The sequence below is a fragment of the Lathyrus oleraceus genome, chromosome 7, assembly GCF_024323335.1.
Source record: "Lathyrus oleraceus cultivar Zhongwan6 chromosome 7, CAAS_Psat_ZW6_1.0, whole genome shotgun sequence".
Classification (NCBI taxonomy): domain Eukaryota; kingdom Viridiplantae; phylum Streptophyta; class Magnoliopsida; order Fabales; family Fabaceae; genus Lathyrus; species Lathyrus oleraceus.
In genome coordinates, this window is record NC_066585.1 from 14,146,542 (window position 1) to 14,165,376 (window position 18,835).

Sequence of the window (18,835 nt, forward strand, 5' to 3'; positions counted from 1 at the left end):
ATTCCCAATTATTGTCTCATATGCAATGATCATAAGCAAATCACAAGGATAATCCCTTGATTGGGTGGGTTTATACTGGCCTCGAGATGTTTTTAGTCACAGACAACTATATGTCGCGATTTCAAGGGTCACTTCTAAGAAAGTAATCAAGATTTTGGTTCATGATGAACAAAATAATTTCAAGCTATCAACAACAAATATTGCTTATAAAGAGGTCTTCCATAATATATAACAGGTTCAAGTCTTTTTCACACTATGTAATGAATTAGTATGAGAGTGTTAATTTATATTTCCTACTTCTTTCCATTTTACTATTCATACTTTCCTACATCTACTAACCATTACCATTATTATTGCATTTCAATTTGTTGTAGTTGACTCATTTGTGCATTCTGATTGGATTTCAACAATTATGACATGTAGATTACCACTCTTAAGGATTTGTATTTTCATCCGTCAGTTTTTTGTTTATCATTTAATTAGCATTATTAGTCGATTGAACAATACAATGACAAAGATCACATCTCCGCTATTTGAAAGTTATGTTAATGAATTTATGGTATTGTTAACTCTGACTTAGATTGAGCAGAAATTTTGTTAGATGTATGTAACACTGCTATTCATTGTTTAGACTGAATTAATGTTAGTGCAATTAGAATTAAGTTGTGGTTACTTATGATGTTATCGTTTAGTATTGTTGAAGTTACAAAGGCACAATAAAATTATATCTGTTTTTTTGACACTAAAAATTAGCCATAAGGGTTAATTGTTACGTTATTGAAAACTATATGTGAATTTTCATGGTGGGAATTCCATTAGAAATTTGGAAAACTAATTACTTAAGTTTGAATGGGTAATTAAAGTTAGCATGTGTATATACCAGTATTGCATACTTCATGTTACATACTAAAAAATGAACTGATACTAGAAATAGTCACAATTTCTACTTTTCATTACAACATATTTTTAATCTTATTACTTTTCCAACATTATCACTTAGAAATAGTCACAATTGCATGCTTCATGTTCATCTTGTTTTTTACGTCGGCATTTATACAACACTACCATACATAAAATGTTTCAAATCTTAACATTTCTTCCTATATCACCTTCTAATTTGTTTCTTTTTTAAATGATTCATCTATTACAAAATATCGTCTATTATTATATTTCGTATTTTTTTTCAATCTTTTGTTAACTGAAATGATTCATCTTTTTAAAATTTCTTCATATATAACCTTCTTTTCTTCTTCTTATTATTATTTCATTTTCAAATGTTATTTTTAATCATCCACACTTACTTTTTATACGTATCTATTTTTTTTTTCTTCACTCTTTTATTATCCACAACTATTTCTTATACTTACTTATATTTATATTTCATTCTATCATTTTTGTATTTTTTATTTACTCTTTTTTTTATATTTCATTAACAATTTTATTTTCGAATACAAATCCCCTTAAATAGAAGATCCCGTACGAACGCACGAGTTTATTACTAATTTTATTTAAATATAAGATCAGTCTTTTCTTTTTTTAAATTCTCAACAAGTGATAGATATTTTCAAATTTATATATTAAAAAATACAAAGCTTGATATAGAGATAAAGAAAAAAAAGGGCTTAATAATCCATTCACATTTAGCTGTTGACCTTTTTACAAAACAGGAAGATGATGAAGATAAAGCATGACACAAACACACACTGTTGCATGTCGTGTCAGCTCAGTGGAGAAACACATCTTGTCAACCTCTATCTATAATCTATCTACACCTATTCTCATCACTCACAACAAACTTTCTAAACATAATTCCAATTTTCTTTTCCTTTTTTTCTAAATTCCTACCTCATCCAATCAAATTACAAGAATTGATATACTCAAAATTCTACTTCGTTTCCTCAACTATTTCATCAAAAAATTTATTATTTTTAGGAGAGGCTCTCTTTGTTTTCTTTCCTTAATTTACAACAAGTTCTGTCCATTCATGACAACAGCAATCTCTTGTTTTGTTGCTGTTTCTTCTCTTAGCTGTTTTCCTTCTGTATTACAACTATCTATCTTCCTGTTTTTATCTTTTCATTCACTCTTTCCACCCACTTCTCTCTCTCTCTCTCTAACCTTATCTACAATCAAGTTTTAACCTTTCTTCTTTTCTTTATTCTTATCACTTATCACTTATTCTTCACCGTTTCACCCTTCACCTCTTCCCTTTTCATACTTTTGTCATTTTTTTATTAACAACTAGTTATCATCTATTATTTATCTGACCCAGAACTCAAAATGTTTTCTTTTTGTTTTTGTCATTTCATACACACTCTTTGTTTGTGAGATGAGATGAAACGGTGGTGATAGTGGTTGCAAGATTGGATTTTTTTTTAATGTGTGGAACAATGTTTATGTTGTGTTGATTTTGGACTTTGTTTGAGTGAGAAAAATGGTTTCAAGATCTTATTCAAATCTACTAGAGCTTGCTTCTGGTGAGTCTCCAACTTTTGAACAGATTAATAGGAGGATTCCTAGGATTATGACTGTTGCTGGTTTGATATCTGATGTTGATGATGATGACCCTTTGGAGAGTGTGTGTTCTGATCCTTCTTCTTCATCTGTTCAAAGAGAAAGGATCATAATTGTGGCTAATCAGTTACCTATAAAGGCTCAGAGGAAGCAAGATGGTGGTAATAGTAACAGGAGTAATTGGTTTTTCAGTTGGGATGAGAATTCACTTCTGCTTCAACTCAAAGATGGGTTAGGAGATGATGATATTGAGGTTATTTATGTTGGTTGTCTTAAGGAAGATGTTCATCTGAATGAACAAGATGAGGTTTCACAGATACTTCTTGAGAGCTTTAAATGTGTTCCAGTTTTTCTCCCTGGTGATATGTTTACAAGATACTATCATGGCTTTTGCAAGCAACAGTTATGGCCACTGTTTCATTACATGTTGCCTTTGTCACCAGACCTTGGTGGTAGGTTCAATAGGTCACTGTGGCAGGCTTATGTATCAGTCAACAAGATATTTGCTGATAGGATTATGGAAGTGATTAACCCTGAAGATGATTATGTTTGGATTCATGATTATCATCTCATGGTTTTGCCAACTTTCTTGAGGAAAAGGTTTAATAGAGTGAAACTTGGATTTTTTCTACATAGTCCTTTTCCTTCCTCAGAAATTTACAAGACATTGCCTATTAGGGAAGAGCTTTTGAGAGCCCTTTTGAATTCTGATTTGATTGGTTTCCATACTTTTGATTATGCAAGACATTTTCTCTCATGTTGTAGTAGGTTGCTTGGTCTTACCTATGAATCTAAAAGGGGTAATATTGGGATTGAATATTATGGTAGGACAGTTAGTATCAAGATTCTTCCTGTTGGCATACACATGGGCCAGCTTCAATCAGTTCTGAGCTTATCAAAGACTGAAGAGAAAGTTTCTGAGCTCATAAGACAGTTTTCTGATAATGGAAAGATAATGTTACTTGGTGTGGATGACATGGATATCTTCAAAGGGATAAGTTTGAAGCTATTAGCCATGGAGCAGCTTCTTATTCAGCATCCTGAGTGGCATGGAAAGGTTGTGTTAGTTCAGATAGCCAATCCTGCAAGAGGGAAAGGGAGGGATGTGAAGGAAGTTCAAGAAGACACTAAGGCGACGGCGAAGCGGATTAATGAAGCATTTGGTAAACCTGGTTATGATCCTGTCATTCTGATTGAGGAACCGTTAAGGTTTTATGAAAAAGTTGCATATTATGTTGTGGCCGAGTGTTGTTTAGTGACTGCGGTTAGGGATGGAATGAATCTCATACCATATGAGTATATAATCAGTCGTCAAGGAACTGAAAAATTGGATAAAGTTTTGGGAATAGGTTCGTCTCTTAAGAAAAGCATGCTGGTTGTGTCTGAGTTTATTGGTTGTTCGCCGTCTTTAAGTGGAGCTATTAGAGTGAATCCATGGAATATTGATGCGGTAGCAGATGCGATGGACATGGCTTTGGAAATGGCTGATTCAGAGAAACAGCTTAGGCATGAGAAGCATTATCGATATGTTAGTACTCATGATGTCGGTTATTGGGCTCGTAGCTTCTTGCAAGATTTGGAAAGGACTTGTAGTGATCATGTGAGGAGAAGGTGGTGGGGGATTGGTTTTGGATTGAGTTTTAGAGTTGTAGCACTTGATCCAAACTTCAAGAAGCTATCAATGGAGCACATAGTTTCGGCTTACAAGCGGACAAAAACTAGGGCGATCCTTCTAGATTATGATGGTACACTAATGCCTCAGGCTTCCATTGATAAGAGCCCAACCAGTAATTCCATTAAAATGCTTAATAGTTTGTGTAATGATGAGAACAACATGGTGTTTCTCGTCAGTGCTAAAGGCCGAACGAAGCTTGCTGAGTGGTTTTCTGCTTGTGAAAATCTGGGAATTGCTGCTGAACATGGTTACTTTTTAAGGTAAATTGCTTGGGTCTTTTGACCTTTTCAGCCTGTAATCGCAAATTCCACGCAGTTAGCACATCGATTGCTGTTGGATCAAGATCGACAGATTTGACTCTATCTAAAAGCTGTCGATGTGCTGCCTGCGTGAAAATTTGTCTATGCAGACAATCTAATTACAACTTTTGCATGGTTTGATGCTTCTGTTAGATTATAACTTACGGCTGGCTGTCTGGTTTCAGACTTAGGCGGGATGCAGAATGGGAAACCTGCGGACCTGTAACAGACTCCAGTTGGAAACAAATTGCCGAGCCTGTGATGAAGCTTTATACGGAAACAACCGATGGATCCACAATTGAAGATAAAGAGACCGCACTTGTTTGGTGCTATGAGGATGCAGATCCAGATTTTGGATCGTGCCAGGCTAAAGAACTTCTTAATCATCTTGAAAGTGTGCTTGCAAATGAACCAGTAACAGTGAAGAGTAGCCTGAATAATATAGAGGTTAAACCACAGGTGCGAATAACATTTGTCGAATACTAGTGATATATTCTTTCTCTGTATTTGATTCTGTTTAAGCTTATTATATGACATTGGCACTTGCATAAATGTTAATAAGAACTTGCAAAAACTTAGAATCCATAAGCAAATTGCTGTTTTCAGCTTATGCAAAGTTGCAGAGCTTAAACTAATTTCTGCTTGATTATAGAAACAGAGAAGTTATATACAAGTTATACGATAATCACTTATTGAATAAGCACTTATTTAAGTTGAATATTTTGAAGTTCCCTAATCCAATCCTACACGGGCTTGTAGTTGTTAATCTGATACTTACATACATACATATACATACACTTGCAGGGTGTGAACAAGGGACTTGTAGCTAAACGCCTACTTTCGACCATGCAAGAAAAGGGAATGTCACCTGATTTTGTCTTGTGTATCGGAGACGACCGGTCTGATGAAGACATGTTTGAGGTAATCACTAGCTCCGGTTCTTCCATGGCACCCAGGGCTGAAGTATTTGCATGCACTGTTGGTAGAAAACCCAGTAAGGCAAAGTACTATCTGGATGATACTACTGATATAGTGAGAATGGTGCAGGGTTTAGCCTCTGTTTCAGACCAAACAGGTCTATTCTAGGCATGGTAAAGATAATGGTGAAAATTGAAATGTTTACTTTCCTGGATATTCCTTGTAAATTATTTTAGTTATGGGTTCTTTATTTTGGTTCAACTTCTCAATCTGTCTTGGGAAAACTTGTATATATGTTTCTCATTGTGAACCCTGCTTTGGATACCTTAATCCACATGATACTACTGGTTGTTTCGGATTTACATATTCCCTAGAAAGTTACATCACTTTAAGACAAATCAATCGTAGATGACACAATCTTTTAGCAAAGTCAAAATAAAGGAAGCTCTAAATGAAACTATTTATAGAATTAACAATGAGTTACATTATGTATATATAGCAGTGTTTAGTCAATATAAAACATACTGTATATATCATATATGGCAGAGGTTGGTCATACAGATCAGAAACCAATGAAAGCTGAAAGGATGAAATCTTAAAATTATTTAAAGATTTAAAGATCCAAAATACATGTGGATCTTATGTCTTAAAATCCCCTCTCCAAGCAATTTGATTTTGCAGAAACTGCCTTTCTGTTCACCAGCATAGAGTTGAAAAACATCTTACCCATAGGACATCAAAAAGTTAACCACTGTGTTAGGGTAGGGTGCTGCCTTTTTTCCCCTAAAAAATGAGGAAGATCATAGATCCAAAGAATCATGAGAAGGTATTTCAAGTTACTTTCTGTCACAATATCACATAATATATTGTAAGCAACATAAAGAAATATTTGAACAATAATGACAGCGAAAAGATGTTTGCAGAATGTTACCTTGTCTCTGGCAGAAAGGATTTGTGTTCTTCCTCATCTGGAAGCAACAAATGGAAAACAATCAAATCCCATACCATCTTTAAAGGCCTAAGGATCCATTCATGAATAGAAAGAACAACTATGAAACATATAAACTTATGATAGTTAAACTCTTGATAAGGCTACTTTCATTAGTGGCTTACAGAAGTCATTACTAACATTTTGCACTGTTCAAAAGCTTAAGCACAGTTTTATGTTTTCTTCAATGAAAGAAAGAGAGGAGAAATCAGAAGACGTAACCTCTAATATCTCGGATCTCCTTACAAATTATAATTCAGAAAACAAATTCTAAAAATGATTCATGTTCATAAAGCTCTATATCACAAAATTTAGAATCTAACAAAACTTGAATGTTTCTGTTCAATAAAAATGTTGTTGAATTGTGTAGGAGGCAGGAGGTCAAATATGCGACGGAAACACACCATAGAAGGGACATTGCGCTGAACCCAACAAGAGGTAGCAAAAAAAAAAGAGAAGAAATTAAACACTCACGGTGTTGTTCGGAAGGTAGGCAATCAGAACTCAATTCAGATGCTTGACATGAAATCAGACAATGTATAATCAGGAACCAAACCCTCTTTCTTCACCAATATGAGACCACAATCTTGCTGCAGCACAACCAGTATCCTAACTCATTTAGCCCTGAATGACTTCAGTTTCTTTGCTTTCATAGTCCACCTCTCAGTTGTCACTAACAACCCAGTGGCTAGGTTTAAAAACACAGGATTTCCAATCATAACTGTTACTTCACCAATAATCACCACATGAACAAGACCCGTTCTTGAAATGGTGAAATCGACTGTTATCCCTCACGACGATTTCCCTTCCAACAATCTTTGCTATAAATTTAATTGCAGTGTGGCAGTCCGTGCACACCCGAATGTTCTTTATTACTCGGATTGTTGTACCAGCAGTAGTGCTAATGATGCCAAATGCTATGGCAAGTCTTTCACTGTGGTTATGTAACAACTCGCGTTTATGTTCTTCATCAACATCATGGAGCACCTCATTTGTGTCAAGGACATAACCTTCTTTCTCCATCTGTTCCAACAAAACAATCAATGCCTTGTTTATTTTGTCATAACAAGGATGTGATTTATCTCCAGCCATAAAAGTATGCACTTCTTTTCCAACCTCAATCCAGCTGCATGCAGGGGTCTTCTTCAAGCCCTTTTTTCTCATTTGTATTCTCAATCTTGCAGCATCTTTCCATCTTCGTGAAGCTGAATAGATATTTGACATTAAAACATAAGCTCCCATGTTTTCAGGGTCAATCAAAAGCAACCTGTCAACAACCTTTTCGGCTAATTCAACATTCTTATGAGCTCTGCATGCAGCCAACAGTGTTGACCATACACTCCCAGTGGGTTGTACTCCCATGTTAGAAATGAAATCATAAGCTTCTTCTAATCTTCCAGCTCTACCAAGCAGGTCAGCAACGGCAGCATAGTGCTCCAAACCAGGAACAATACCAAAATCTCTCTCCATACTGTTAAAATACCTCCAAGATTCATCTACCAATCCGGCATGACTACATGCAGTTAAAACAGCCATGAACGCCACATAGCAAGGTCTCACTCCATCCTCCAACATGTTTTCAAACAAGGAAACCGCGTCGAGGGCATGCCCGTGCATTGCACATCCCATAATGATGGCAGTCCACGCCACCATATCACGTTTTTCCATTCTATCAAAAACAGATCTAGCCATCTTAATATTACCACATTTTGCATACATGTCGACAAGAGAGCTAGCAATAAACTCATTATCATCAAAACCAATTCTAACTATACATCCATGAAGCTGCTTCCCCAAATTCAAAGCTGTCAAATGAGCACAAGCAGGTATAACACTCGAGAAAGAAATAGGCATAGGTCTCACATTTTCCTTCAACATCCGACGAAAGAATCCAAGACCTCGATCAAATTCACCATTCTGCACACAACCAGCAATAATAGAGTTCCAAGATATAGCATCTTTTCGTGGCAAGAGGTAAAAAGCACAAAGCGAATTTTCCAGTCGATTACACTTTGCATACATATCAATCAAGCTACTTCCAATGAAAACATCCCCATCAAACCCATTTCTTACAGCATATCCATGAATCTCTTTGCCTCTACAAACATCAACATGCTCAGCGAAAATAGGAAGAATACTCGAAAGTGTAAATGAGTCCGGCTTCAAGTTACCATTCTTCCCCATCTCTCTAACCATATCCAATGATTCAAAAAACATCCCATTTTGAGCATACCCTGCAATAACAGTATTCCACGAAACAACATCCCTAACACGCATCATATCAAAAACCTTCCTAACACTATGAATCTCAGATTTCCCTCTCAGAGATAAATCATCAAACACGTTGCCTGCATTTGCATTAACAGAAAAACTACGAAATTTAGCGTACATGTTAATGAGTGCATTGGCTATATAGAGATCAGAATCGAGACCAAGACGAACGGTGGAGGCGTGAAGAGAATAAGCGAGTTTAGCGTGTTTCAAAAGAGTGGAAGCTTTGATGAGAGAAGGGAAAACATGGCGATTGGGTGGAACAGAGAGAGAGCGCATGGAGTTGAAGGAAGAGAAGGAAAGGTGGAGAAGAGAGTGAGAAGTGTAGCATTTGATAAGGGAAGACCATGCGAGAGGTGGAGGAGGAGAAGGAAGAGAATTGAAGAGGTTGGTGGAATAGTGTAAGAGGTTGAGGTTGGAATAGAGTGAGAGTACGAGGATGTTGTCTTCATGGGAGATACCTTTGATTTTTACGACATGTGCGTGGAGTTGTTTTGCATGTCGTTTTGAAACTGAAACTGTTTTGTTTGAGTTTTTTCTTAGGATATCGATCACCATGTGTTGGGTGCAACTACTCATTTTCTCTTCTCTTGCTGAAGCTTGATGATGAGTCAAATGCTTATTTTTAAGAGCGCAAGAATAAATTTCAATCATTCATTATCACTACTATTTCATGATTCTTTTTAAAAAGAAAAATTGAACTATAATAAATTAAAAATTATTTTCTAAAATAATACTCCCTCCGGTCTCATATGTAAGCAAAAAAAAAAACTCACCCTTTAAGAAAGTGGCTATATATTCATTTAAGTAATGGAAAATATACATTTTTTCCATATTTACCCTTATTTATTAATTTAGAAATAAATTAATATTTTTATTATAACCATTTAATGGTTAGTCAATTTTTATTAATACCATTTAATGGTTAGTCATTTAGTGGTTATATATTCCACTTACTCTTACTAAAATTTCCTGTAGAAATTTGTCCCGCCTAAAAACAACACTTCTTAGTCCATTTACTGTATTCTCCACCCGCCTAAATTTCCATGGTCCCGCCCTGTAGAAATTTAACATTTTCATAGTGAGTTCTATAAATACTAAAGCTTTTGGTTCTCATTTTCATAGCCAAAATTTTACATTTCCTGTATCATTATCTTTTGGTTCTCATAAAAATGCCTCTTAATATTGATCTAAACACTCCATATATTGATCATGAAATGATGGAATGCAACATAGCACCATCCATTAATCTAAATGATCCTTCTTCAAGTAATTTTAACTTGTCTTTTAAGGACCTACATGGTAGTTCATCAAATGAAGAATACATGGAAGAAGCTAATATGTTCAATTGTGAAAATGATTTTGAACATGGTTTTTTTAATATTAATGAGGACATTGATGTTGATGCTTTATATACAAATGAAGTTCATGTCATGGAAGAAGGTAATATGCTCTAATACTTTTATGTTAGATAATTTTTGAACAACTTAATTAATTTTTTTCACTTTTAATACTGTTTTATAAAATTGCAGAGAGTGAATTTATTCCAAATGAAGAAGATGGAGAGGAGACTGAATTTAATCAATATGAAAGTGATGGAGAAACTGAAAGTATTGCAGCTAGTAAGATTTTTTATCATATCATTATATTTTTGTTTGTTCATATCATTACTGTGTCATCTTTTTTTCATATCATATCATTACTTTTTGTTTTCTATTCATTACTACATTGCCATATTTTGTTTATAAATATAAAACATGCATGAGTCATGCATTAGCAACAAACATGAGACATGCATAAATTAATATAAATGGAGTGTCATCATTTGTTTTCTATTCATTACAGAGCCATATTTTGTTTGCCAATAAGAACATGTAGTAACAAACATGAGACAGTAGCAGCGTAGTATCATATACTTGTTTCTTAATTATTTTCAATTTTTTCATGCAGTGTCCACAATGGTTCAACATGAACCTGAAACTTTTAGGAAAAAAAGATCATTTTTAAACAATGATCAACGGAAAATAATTGCTCAATTATTGATAAAGAATAGTTGTGGTGGAAAACTAAAATCCGGAACTGTTATATGGTTGGCATCCAAATACTCGGTATCCATCGATGTTATTTATCGAATTTGGAAGCAAGTATCTCAAACAGGTGATGCGTCTCATAAAAGAACAAAAAATTGTGGTCGGAAAAGAGTTGCGGTAGATATTGAAAAAGTGCGGGATATTTCGTTAGCTAAACGTAGCACTCTTCAGAGCCTCGCATTTGCCTTGGGCATTAGCAAAACAGCATTGTTTAAGTTTGTAAAGGATGGGACTTTGCGTCGGCATTCAAATGCTCTAAAGCCACAAATGAAAGATAGCAATATGAAAGATCGTCTTAGATTTTGCTTGTCCATGCTTGAAGAAACTAGTCTTCCTCATGATCCGGAGTTTAAGTCTATGCATAATATCGTCCACATAGATGAAAAATGGTTCTACATGACCAAAAAATCAGCTAACTACTACCTTCTTGAAAATGAGGATGAGCCATATCGCACATGCAAAAATAAATTTTTTATTGGAAAAGTCATGTTTTTAGTAGCAGTCGCTAGGCCTAGATTTGATGACGGTGATAAGGAGATATTTTCGGGAAAAATTGGCGTCTTTCCTCTTGTTCAAAAAGTTGCAGCAAAAAGGTCAAGTATCAATAGAGCTTCGGGTACACTTGAAACTAAACCGATTACTTCTATCACTAAAGAAGTTAGTCGAAATTTTCTAATCAATAAAGTGTTACCTGCAATTAAAGAAAAATGGCCGAGAGAACATGCAATGGAAACAATTTATATACAACAAGATAATGCTCCGTGTCATGTTTCTATTGACGATGAAGAATTTCGTAAAGCAGCTTCTGAAGGAGGATTTGACATCCGTTTATCTTGTCAACCACCGAATTCTCCTGATTTAAATGTTTTAGATCTGGGTTTTTTCAATGCCATTCAATCATTACAACAAAAGGAAGTTTCAAAATCAGTTGATGAACTCATTGAAGTTGTGCAAAACTCATATGATAATTTTTCTAGCAAACAATCTGACAAAAATTTTCTCACACTTCAATCTTGTATGATTGAAATCATGAAAATTAAAGGATCTAATAATTACCGAATTCCCCATATGAAGAAAGAAGTGTTGCTTAATCGAGGCATACTACCTACGCAACTAAAATGTGACCGAGAGTTAGTTGAAAATACTTTTCAATATTTAAACAATGATAATTAAGGTACGAACTTGTTGGTTTATATAATCGTATTTTCTATAAATTTTTAAATAAAATAGTGTACGCTAATTTTTGTCAAATTTGATTTATTCATTTTTCAGGAGGTTGGTTCTAGATCATGGAATTTACATGGAGAAGGAAATATGAAGAATGCTAGTTAGTTACATTAGACTTATTAGTTTATGTGTTGTACTACCTGAAATTCTGGTGTAGTCAGTATTCAGATGTTCTACTTCAAGTCATGACATCTGATCTAACATTGTACTTATTACAGCAAGACAGTTATTACACTCTGTACTATTGTGCACCTTTTCACAGTGTCACAACCTCTCCTTCTATGTCATCCTATAGAGGAGGAACAATTTGTTATGGGCACCATAACATTCACCACTGTTGTTTTCCTGCACAGTTGCCATCATGATGTCTCAATCCTGTTTTGAACATCATCTGTTACATTGTTCCAGTTTGTTGGTCATGTACTTGTATTTCCTAGATTAAAGGTTGTAACAAGTTAAACTAATCTCCACTTATTAAGGAGCTAACAAATAGATTATTTGTTAGGTTCATTAATTGTAGCTTAGTTGTTAGTTTCCTAGATTTTAGAACAGCTGGTGGATTCCTGAAGAATAGCCTGAGAAAAATCCTGAAACAGATAAACTAACCATCCTACAATATAGCATATGCTGTCAGGAATGAATGTCACAACATTCCGTCTGACATCCAGGCCCAGAACCATATGCTCAGTCTGTTTAGTTCCTGAACACAGACTGCTAAATTTGCTGTACTGTAAAAGACCAACCAGTCTCTACTTCAGTATCAGCTTACTGGAAGAACTGTCAAGACATCCAGTTTGACAGTTTCCCACAGCTCTTTTGGCCTTGTCTGATATGCTTTTGAAAACCAGACTTCACTACATACTGAACTGAATTCATCAGCTTATTAAACAGTATGTGCTGTTGTTGATGAATGTCAAAACATTCTGATTGACATACCAACAGAAGGCTATGTATCAGGTTTGTTATTAACTTGATTGGCAGACTGTAACACAACCTGAATTATGGCAGACATGATTATAACATGCAGAGGTAAACCAACACAGGAAATTGTTAACCCAGTTCAGTCCAACATGACCTACATCTGGGGGCTACCAAGCCAAGAAGAAGATCCACTATTAGTAGTATCAATTCAGAGTTAAACTCCCCCGTTTACAACTCCTCACTTAATCCCTACCCAATGCAATCTATACCTAGGAACTCCTAGATAGAAACCTCCAGTTTCCATTCCTATCACTACAAATACAATGTAATGTGCAAACACCTTGAACTTGCTTCACAGCTTCATTCAAGAACATAATCACTCTTGCCTACAGGCTTTGAGTGACAAACACTCTCAGGTTTACCACTGAGAAACACATGGTAACCTTCCCACAGATTGGGAGGTTTACCTTACACACACCCCTAAAAATTCATTCTAAGAGGCTTACAAAAACTAGATTACAATCAGCTATTTATAACCTAATCACCCAACTGGATTTGGGCCTTCAGAAAGCTGCAGCAGACTTGTTCTTTGCTGTTACAACTTCAGCAGAAAAATTCTGCTAAAAACAAGGTCTTCAAGTTCCTAATCTCTCTCCATATATATCTCCATATTTTGAGCCTATATATATTCTGAATTAGTCTTCAAGTCCTCCACAAGGGAGTTAGGATATTCACCAGATATCCTTGCTGATCCCTTGACATATACTGAATTAATTAATTCAGTCTTCTACACATGTGCGATGTCACAGACCTGACGTCGTGACATCATACATGACATGTTGGTCCAGATGTTGAATTTCTTCAACCCAACATATTAAAACAACAGAGGTGGATACATTATTTGTTTTCTAAAATTAATGCCAATCCTGAGGTATCAACAATCTCCCCCTTTGGCAAATTTTAGCTAAAACAAATAGGCCTCTGTTATTATAGGCCTCTGTTATTATCTCCCCCCCCCACCATGAACACCAATGTTGGTGTACACGAGGAAGATGAGAAACAAGGCTCAGTTGTTCCAGAACCCTTCCCTTCAACAGGAGAGCTTCCTGAAGAGTATGTAATGCTGAGTACATAGACAATGTAACTCAGATCACAGGGCACAACTGTTCTCTTAACTCAGATCACAAGACACAAGTGGTATTTCAGTTGGTGAATTTTGTGTACCCCAACTTTCTGTTTGTTACCACAGTGATCTGTTTGCTTCTCGACCCCAGGACGTTTCTGACGTTCTTTTCTCTCCCCCTTTTTAGCTAAACATTTGTAAAGGCACCCTTCACAAAACCAGATCCAGGCGCAGCTTGCCCAGACCTTAACATACCCCATGATTCTGGGATTGGAGTGTATCTGTTGTGGGGAGAAGGGGGGGGGGGGCTCTTGCAGCCTTTAAATATTCCAGCCTGTGCTTAGGAATATCCGGTAGAAATAAATGCTTGGTCAAGATGCATTTATTTTTGCTGAGAAACAGTCAGAGAATCACCAACAAAATCTCAGACTATCTTTGAATGCCTTTTATAGCTCTTGACTGTTTCTTTTTCAAAACAGCCGTTCCAGTGCATGGAGACCATTCCATATATGCAGTCAGACACGTTGCACTCGATGTCTTAACATTCCTGCATTCGGCCAGTCTTCAACATTTCCCAAGACCTTTGTCATTCCTCCAGTAGAGGCTTGACACCTAGCACTGCTACAGCCCACTTTTCACACTTCAGTTGCTGGTTACTCCCCCTGTACCACACAGCTGTAGCCATTAGTCTTATTCTGGTTTATCAGACTTAGCCACACCACCCTCATAATTCCTAATGACTTGAAAAATCAGAAGGAATCAACAGCAATGTCCAGGGCAATGTCATGACATCCGGTCAGACATTCTTCTGCTCACTCAGCCTTGACATACATCACAGCATCCTGATAACTACCTAGTCATCTGAGAGCACATAGACCACAAGCTTGGTGATTGCTTGCAGCACAAAGGCACAACTCCCCCTGTCATGGACAACCTACTCTCTTGGAGGTCACACATGATCATATCCAACACCCCAAGGTTGGACCTTCACATACTTCCTGATTCAAAGAGATTCCAGACCACTTGATGAAAGGAAAACATAAGACGCATCTTCATGTTTTCAAGAGCGCACCCTCTGTCCAACCCTCTTGGCTGAACACATCCACACTCTGTGTCAATTTCTCTTCTAACCAGAACAGAAGATCACTTCACAAGATGTTTGAACATCAGCTGAGACTTCCTTCACAGCATCACAGGGAGCACTATCTGATAGACTTCAGATATTACTGAGTCCTCAGCTTGGGCCAGAGGAACCCAGACATACATTGGGATATATACACTCTCATCCCACTACCAGAGACAGTCTTCCATAGATAGCTCAGAACTCCTACCACAAGCTCCAAGGGATGAATGGGAACCACCTCCTTTTGTCTTCAACTTAATACTTTTCTGCCCAAAAGTAATTTGTCTTAGACTTTCCTCAAGAATAATCAGCTGCCTTATGTTGATTATCTTGATTCTTCGAACTCACTTCTGAGATAGACCAAATGCCACTGGTTGATTACCTCCTTCATGAATTCTCATATGACAAGGTCAAATGCTGCCTTTTGACCTTCCCAAGTTTATCAGACTTCTCCCAAAGATATTCTGACCTTTCAAGTGAGATTTGAACTTGAAGTGTCCAATCTACAACCCTGTAGATCCTTCTATCTCAAGTTGATGTGCCACTTCATCAACTAAGAATCTGATGCAGAACCGAATGTCACAACATTGTGCTTGACATCCAGCTGTTGAATTCAGCTCCTTCTTCTGCCACTTGAAAGAACTTCCTCCCTTCACAGAACAAGAGTTCAATGTTCTCATAGACTTGATGGTGGAACCAAGTTTGAGCAAACAACCTCCATCCTGTAGATTTGCAGTTAAGTCATCCAAGCTCACACCTTGATGAATCCCTGCTTCTTCTCCAAAGACATCAGACACTCTGATGTATGAGTCTTCAGAAGGACCAGTTGGAAACTAACCCTTCAGCTCTGCCAAGGATTCCACTTCCTAAAGCAAGGCTGTTTCCATGATGTCAAGAATGCTGTCACTTGTTCTTGACTCCACAGTGTGCATTAGCCAATGCACTTCCTTACCTAGATCAGAAATAAACTGATCCAAGTAACCACCATCAAGGCTCTGATGTCTTCTTCTTCTTGGACATGCCAAGGCTGAACATGTTTCTTGCCAGGAAACCTTTTCAGAGATCATACGCTTTTGCTGCCACCAAAGAGATAGATCATAACTCAATGTACTATCCTTCCTGTGATTCTTCACAGGGTCTTGAAGAAGAGATGTTCCAACATCTTTAAGAACATCAGTTGTCTTGAGCTCCAAGGATAATCAATTAAATACTTGTACTTGACACAAGTAGACATTGATCTTAAATCCTTTCCCAATTATCCTTTCAGATACTTCCACCATAAGAATACTTTGAAAATACTCTTCTAGTGTCAACATCTTCTGCTTGCAAGCACCTCAACAGTCTTGAGACTCTTTCCAGATTAGATTCACCCTTAGGAATGAGAGAGATGAATCCTTCCTTGCAAATGTGTCACACATCAACCAGAACCCATGTGACACAGGTCAACAGCCAACCTGACCCTAGGCTGACCAAACGTGAGGGGGTTGACCAAAACTCCCCCTCAAATCAACAATCATGGAAACTCCACACCAATATCCATGCATTGTACACAAATGTCTCAACATGACATCCACCATCCCTTACCAGTGGCAACTAACTCCTCCAATCACACCAATCAGGCTTCAGCTGATCATAAGTACTTGTGAGACACACACCAGTCAATAGTAGATATGCATTGCCAGAGCATATTACCTCAACCAACCTCTGAATCTTCATATTCTCACTCCTAGTAAGAACTGCCACTTCTGAACGTGGTGTTTGAATAACAAGATTCATGGTTCCAATCCCCTTAAATGATATCACAATCAGGTAACCCCATTATTGACTGCTAATATCCAGGAGGCTTGTCTTCCAACACATCATAGTACTTCAGGGAACAACTATCCAATCCTGATCAAATTGCAGGAAGATGCCTAACAGCAGGAGATTGCACAATGTCACATCTCAACCAGCTCAACTTCTAGGGATGACCTTCTTGAGCACACACCCAGTTGACCCTGCTCTTGTCAACTTAGCACACACAGATGTCTCCTCTTCCAGGTCAGGAGTAGGTTCCAAACAGAATTATCCCTTTGTTTGAACCCTAATACATCTGCTCTTCAACCAGTAGCTGCATACTTGTTGAACAACATGTTCTAACATCACATAGAACATTGGTTCCACCTCCTTGGAACAAACCTTCCTTGAAGGTCTTCAAGGTCTTCATATACACTACTCAAGAGAGTAAGAGAATCAGTAATTAAGTGACTCTTACCATCCTGAAGTGAGAACGTCATGATGAGTGGACTTGAGGAGACTCAAGTATCTTTGACATCTTCAGTAGATTATGATGAGATCTTGAACACAGCAGCCTTTCATCCACATGAGGGGAAACTACATCAGAGTTTGAGTTCTGCCAGGTATTATGCAGCGGAAATCATAATACAACTCAACCTGTGAACACACACTTTACCAGATTGGCCTCCAAGACCATACCCGGTTTGAATGTGATTAAGTACTGGCACAGCTGTCTCACACTCAGGCCAATTGCCAATCTCCAGAGACAGGAACACACCATTCCTGTCATGAACAGTCCATCCACCTACTTCAAGGGACCATTCAGGGAATTGCAGAATCTTACACAGGGTCCAGCTTCAGTACTAACATAACTCCTTGCCAGCTACCAGAAAGTATCACCCATGGATCTCATCCAGAGACAGAACAGGATGCCTGCTCTGATACCAATTGAAATTCTGGTGTAGTCAGTATTCAGATGTTCTACTTCAAGTCATGACATCTGATCTAACATTGTACTTATTACAGCAAGACAGTTATTACACTCTGTACTATTGTGCACCTTTTCACAGTGTCACAACCTCTCCTTCTATGTCATCCTATAGAGGAGGAACAATTTGTTATGGGCACCATAACATTCACCACTGTTGTTTTCCTGCACAGTTGCCATCATGATGTCTCAATCCTGTTTTGAACATCATCTGTTACATTGTTCCAGTTTGTTGGTCATGTACTTGTATTTCCTAGATTAAAGGTTGTAACAAGTTAAACTAATCTCCACTTATTAAGGAGCTAACAAATAGATTATTTGTTAGGTTCATTAATTGTAGCTTAGTTGTTAGTTTCCTAGATTTTAGAACAGCTGGTGGATTCCTGAAGAATAGCCTGAGAAAAATCCTGAAACAGATAAACTAACCATCCTACAATATAGCATATGCTGTCAGGAATGAATGTCACAACATTCCGTCTGACATCCAGGCCCAGAACCATATGCTCAGTCTGTTTAGTTCCTGAACACAGACTGCTAAATTTGCTGTACTGTAAAAGACCAACCAGTCTCTACTTCAGTATCAGCTTACTGGAAGAACTGTCAAGACATCCAGTTTGACAGTTTCCCACAGCTCTTTTGGCCTTGTCTGATATGCTTTTGAAAACCAGACTTCACTACATACTGAACTGAATTCATCAGCTTATTAAACAGTATGTGCTGTTGTTGATGAATGTCAAAACATTCTGATTGACATACCAACAGAAGGCTATGTATCAGGTTTGTTATTAACTTGATTGGCAGACTGTAACACAACCTGAATTATGGCAGACATGATTATAACATGCAGAGGTAAACCAACACAGGAAATTGTTAACCCAGTTCAGTCCAACATGACCTACATCTGGGGGCTACCAAGCCAGGA

At 37.1% G+C, this 18,835-nt stretch overlaps 3 protein-coding genes across 4 annotated transcripts; 2 read left to right on the top strand and 1 right to left on the bottom strand.

Annotated features, from left to right (window-relative positions):
* Window positions 1-1,746: 1,746 nt before the first annotated feature.
* Window positions 1,747-5,768, top strand: LOC127107844 (alpha,alpha-trehalose-phosphate synthase [UDP-forming] 6). The gene is made up of 3 exons (XM_051045173.1): window positions 1,747-4,449; window positions 4,674-4,947; window positions 5,293-5,768. The coding sequence occupies exons 1-3, from the start codon at window positions 2,435-2,437 to the stop codon at window positions 5,572-5,574; spliced, it is 2,571 nt and encodes an 856-aa protein (XP_050901130.1). The 5' UTR covers window positions 1,747-2,434; the 3' UTR covers window positions 5,575-5,768.
* Window positions 5,769-5,881: 113 nt separating this feature from the next.
* On the bottom strand, window positions 5,882-9,304 carry LOC127107845 (putative pentatricopeptide repeat-containing protein At3g23330). 2 transcript variants are annotated; one of them, XM_051045175.1, is made up of 3 exons: window positions 6,869-9,304; window positions 6,338-6,374; window positions 5,882-6,249 (listed from the first exon to the last, which is right to left on the bottom strand). In XM_051045175.1, exon 1 carries the CDS (start codon window positions 9,242-9,244, stop codon window positions 7,124-7,126), a length of 2,121 nt encoding a protein of 706 aa, XP_050901132.1. In that variant the 5' UTR covers window positions 9,245-9,304; the 3' UTR covers window positions 5,882-6,249; window positions 6,338-6,374; window positions 6,869-7,123. The 2 variants fall into 2 exon arrangements, with proteins under 2 accessions (XP_050901132.1, XP_050901131.1); XM_051045174.1 differs by having other exon boundaries at window positions 5,885-6,189.
* A 783-nt stretch (window positions 9,305-10,087) lies between these two features.
* Window positions 10,088-12,033, top strand: LOC127105445 (uncharacterized). Its single transcript, XM_051042640.1, has 2 exons — window positions 10,088-10,287; window positions 10,616-12,033. Coding segments are annotated over exons 1-2 (1,314 nt in total). The 5' UTR covers window positions 10,088-10,286; the 3' UTR covers window positions 11,929-12,033.
* Window positions 12,034-18,835: the final 6,802 nt, after the last annotated feature.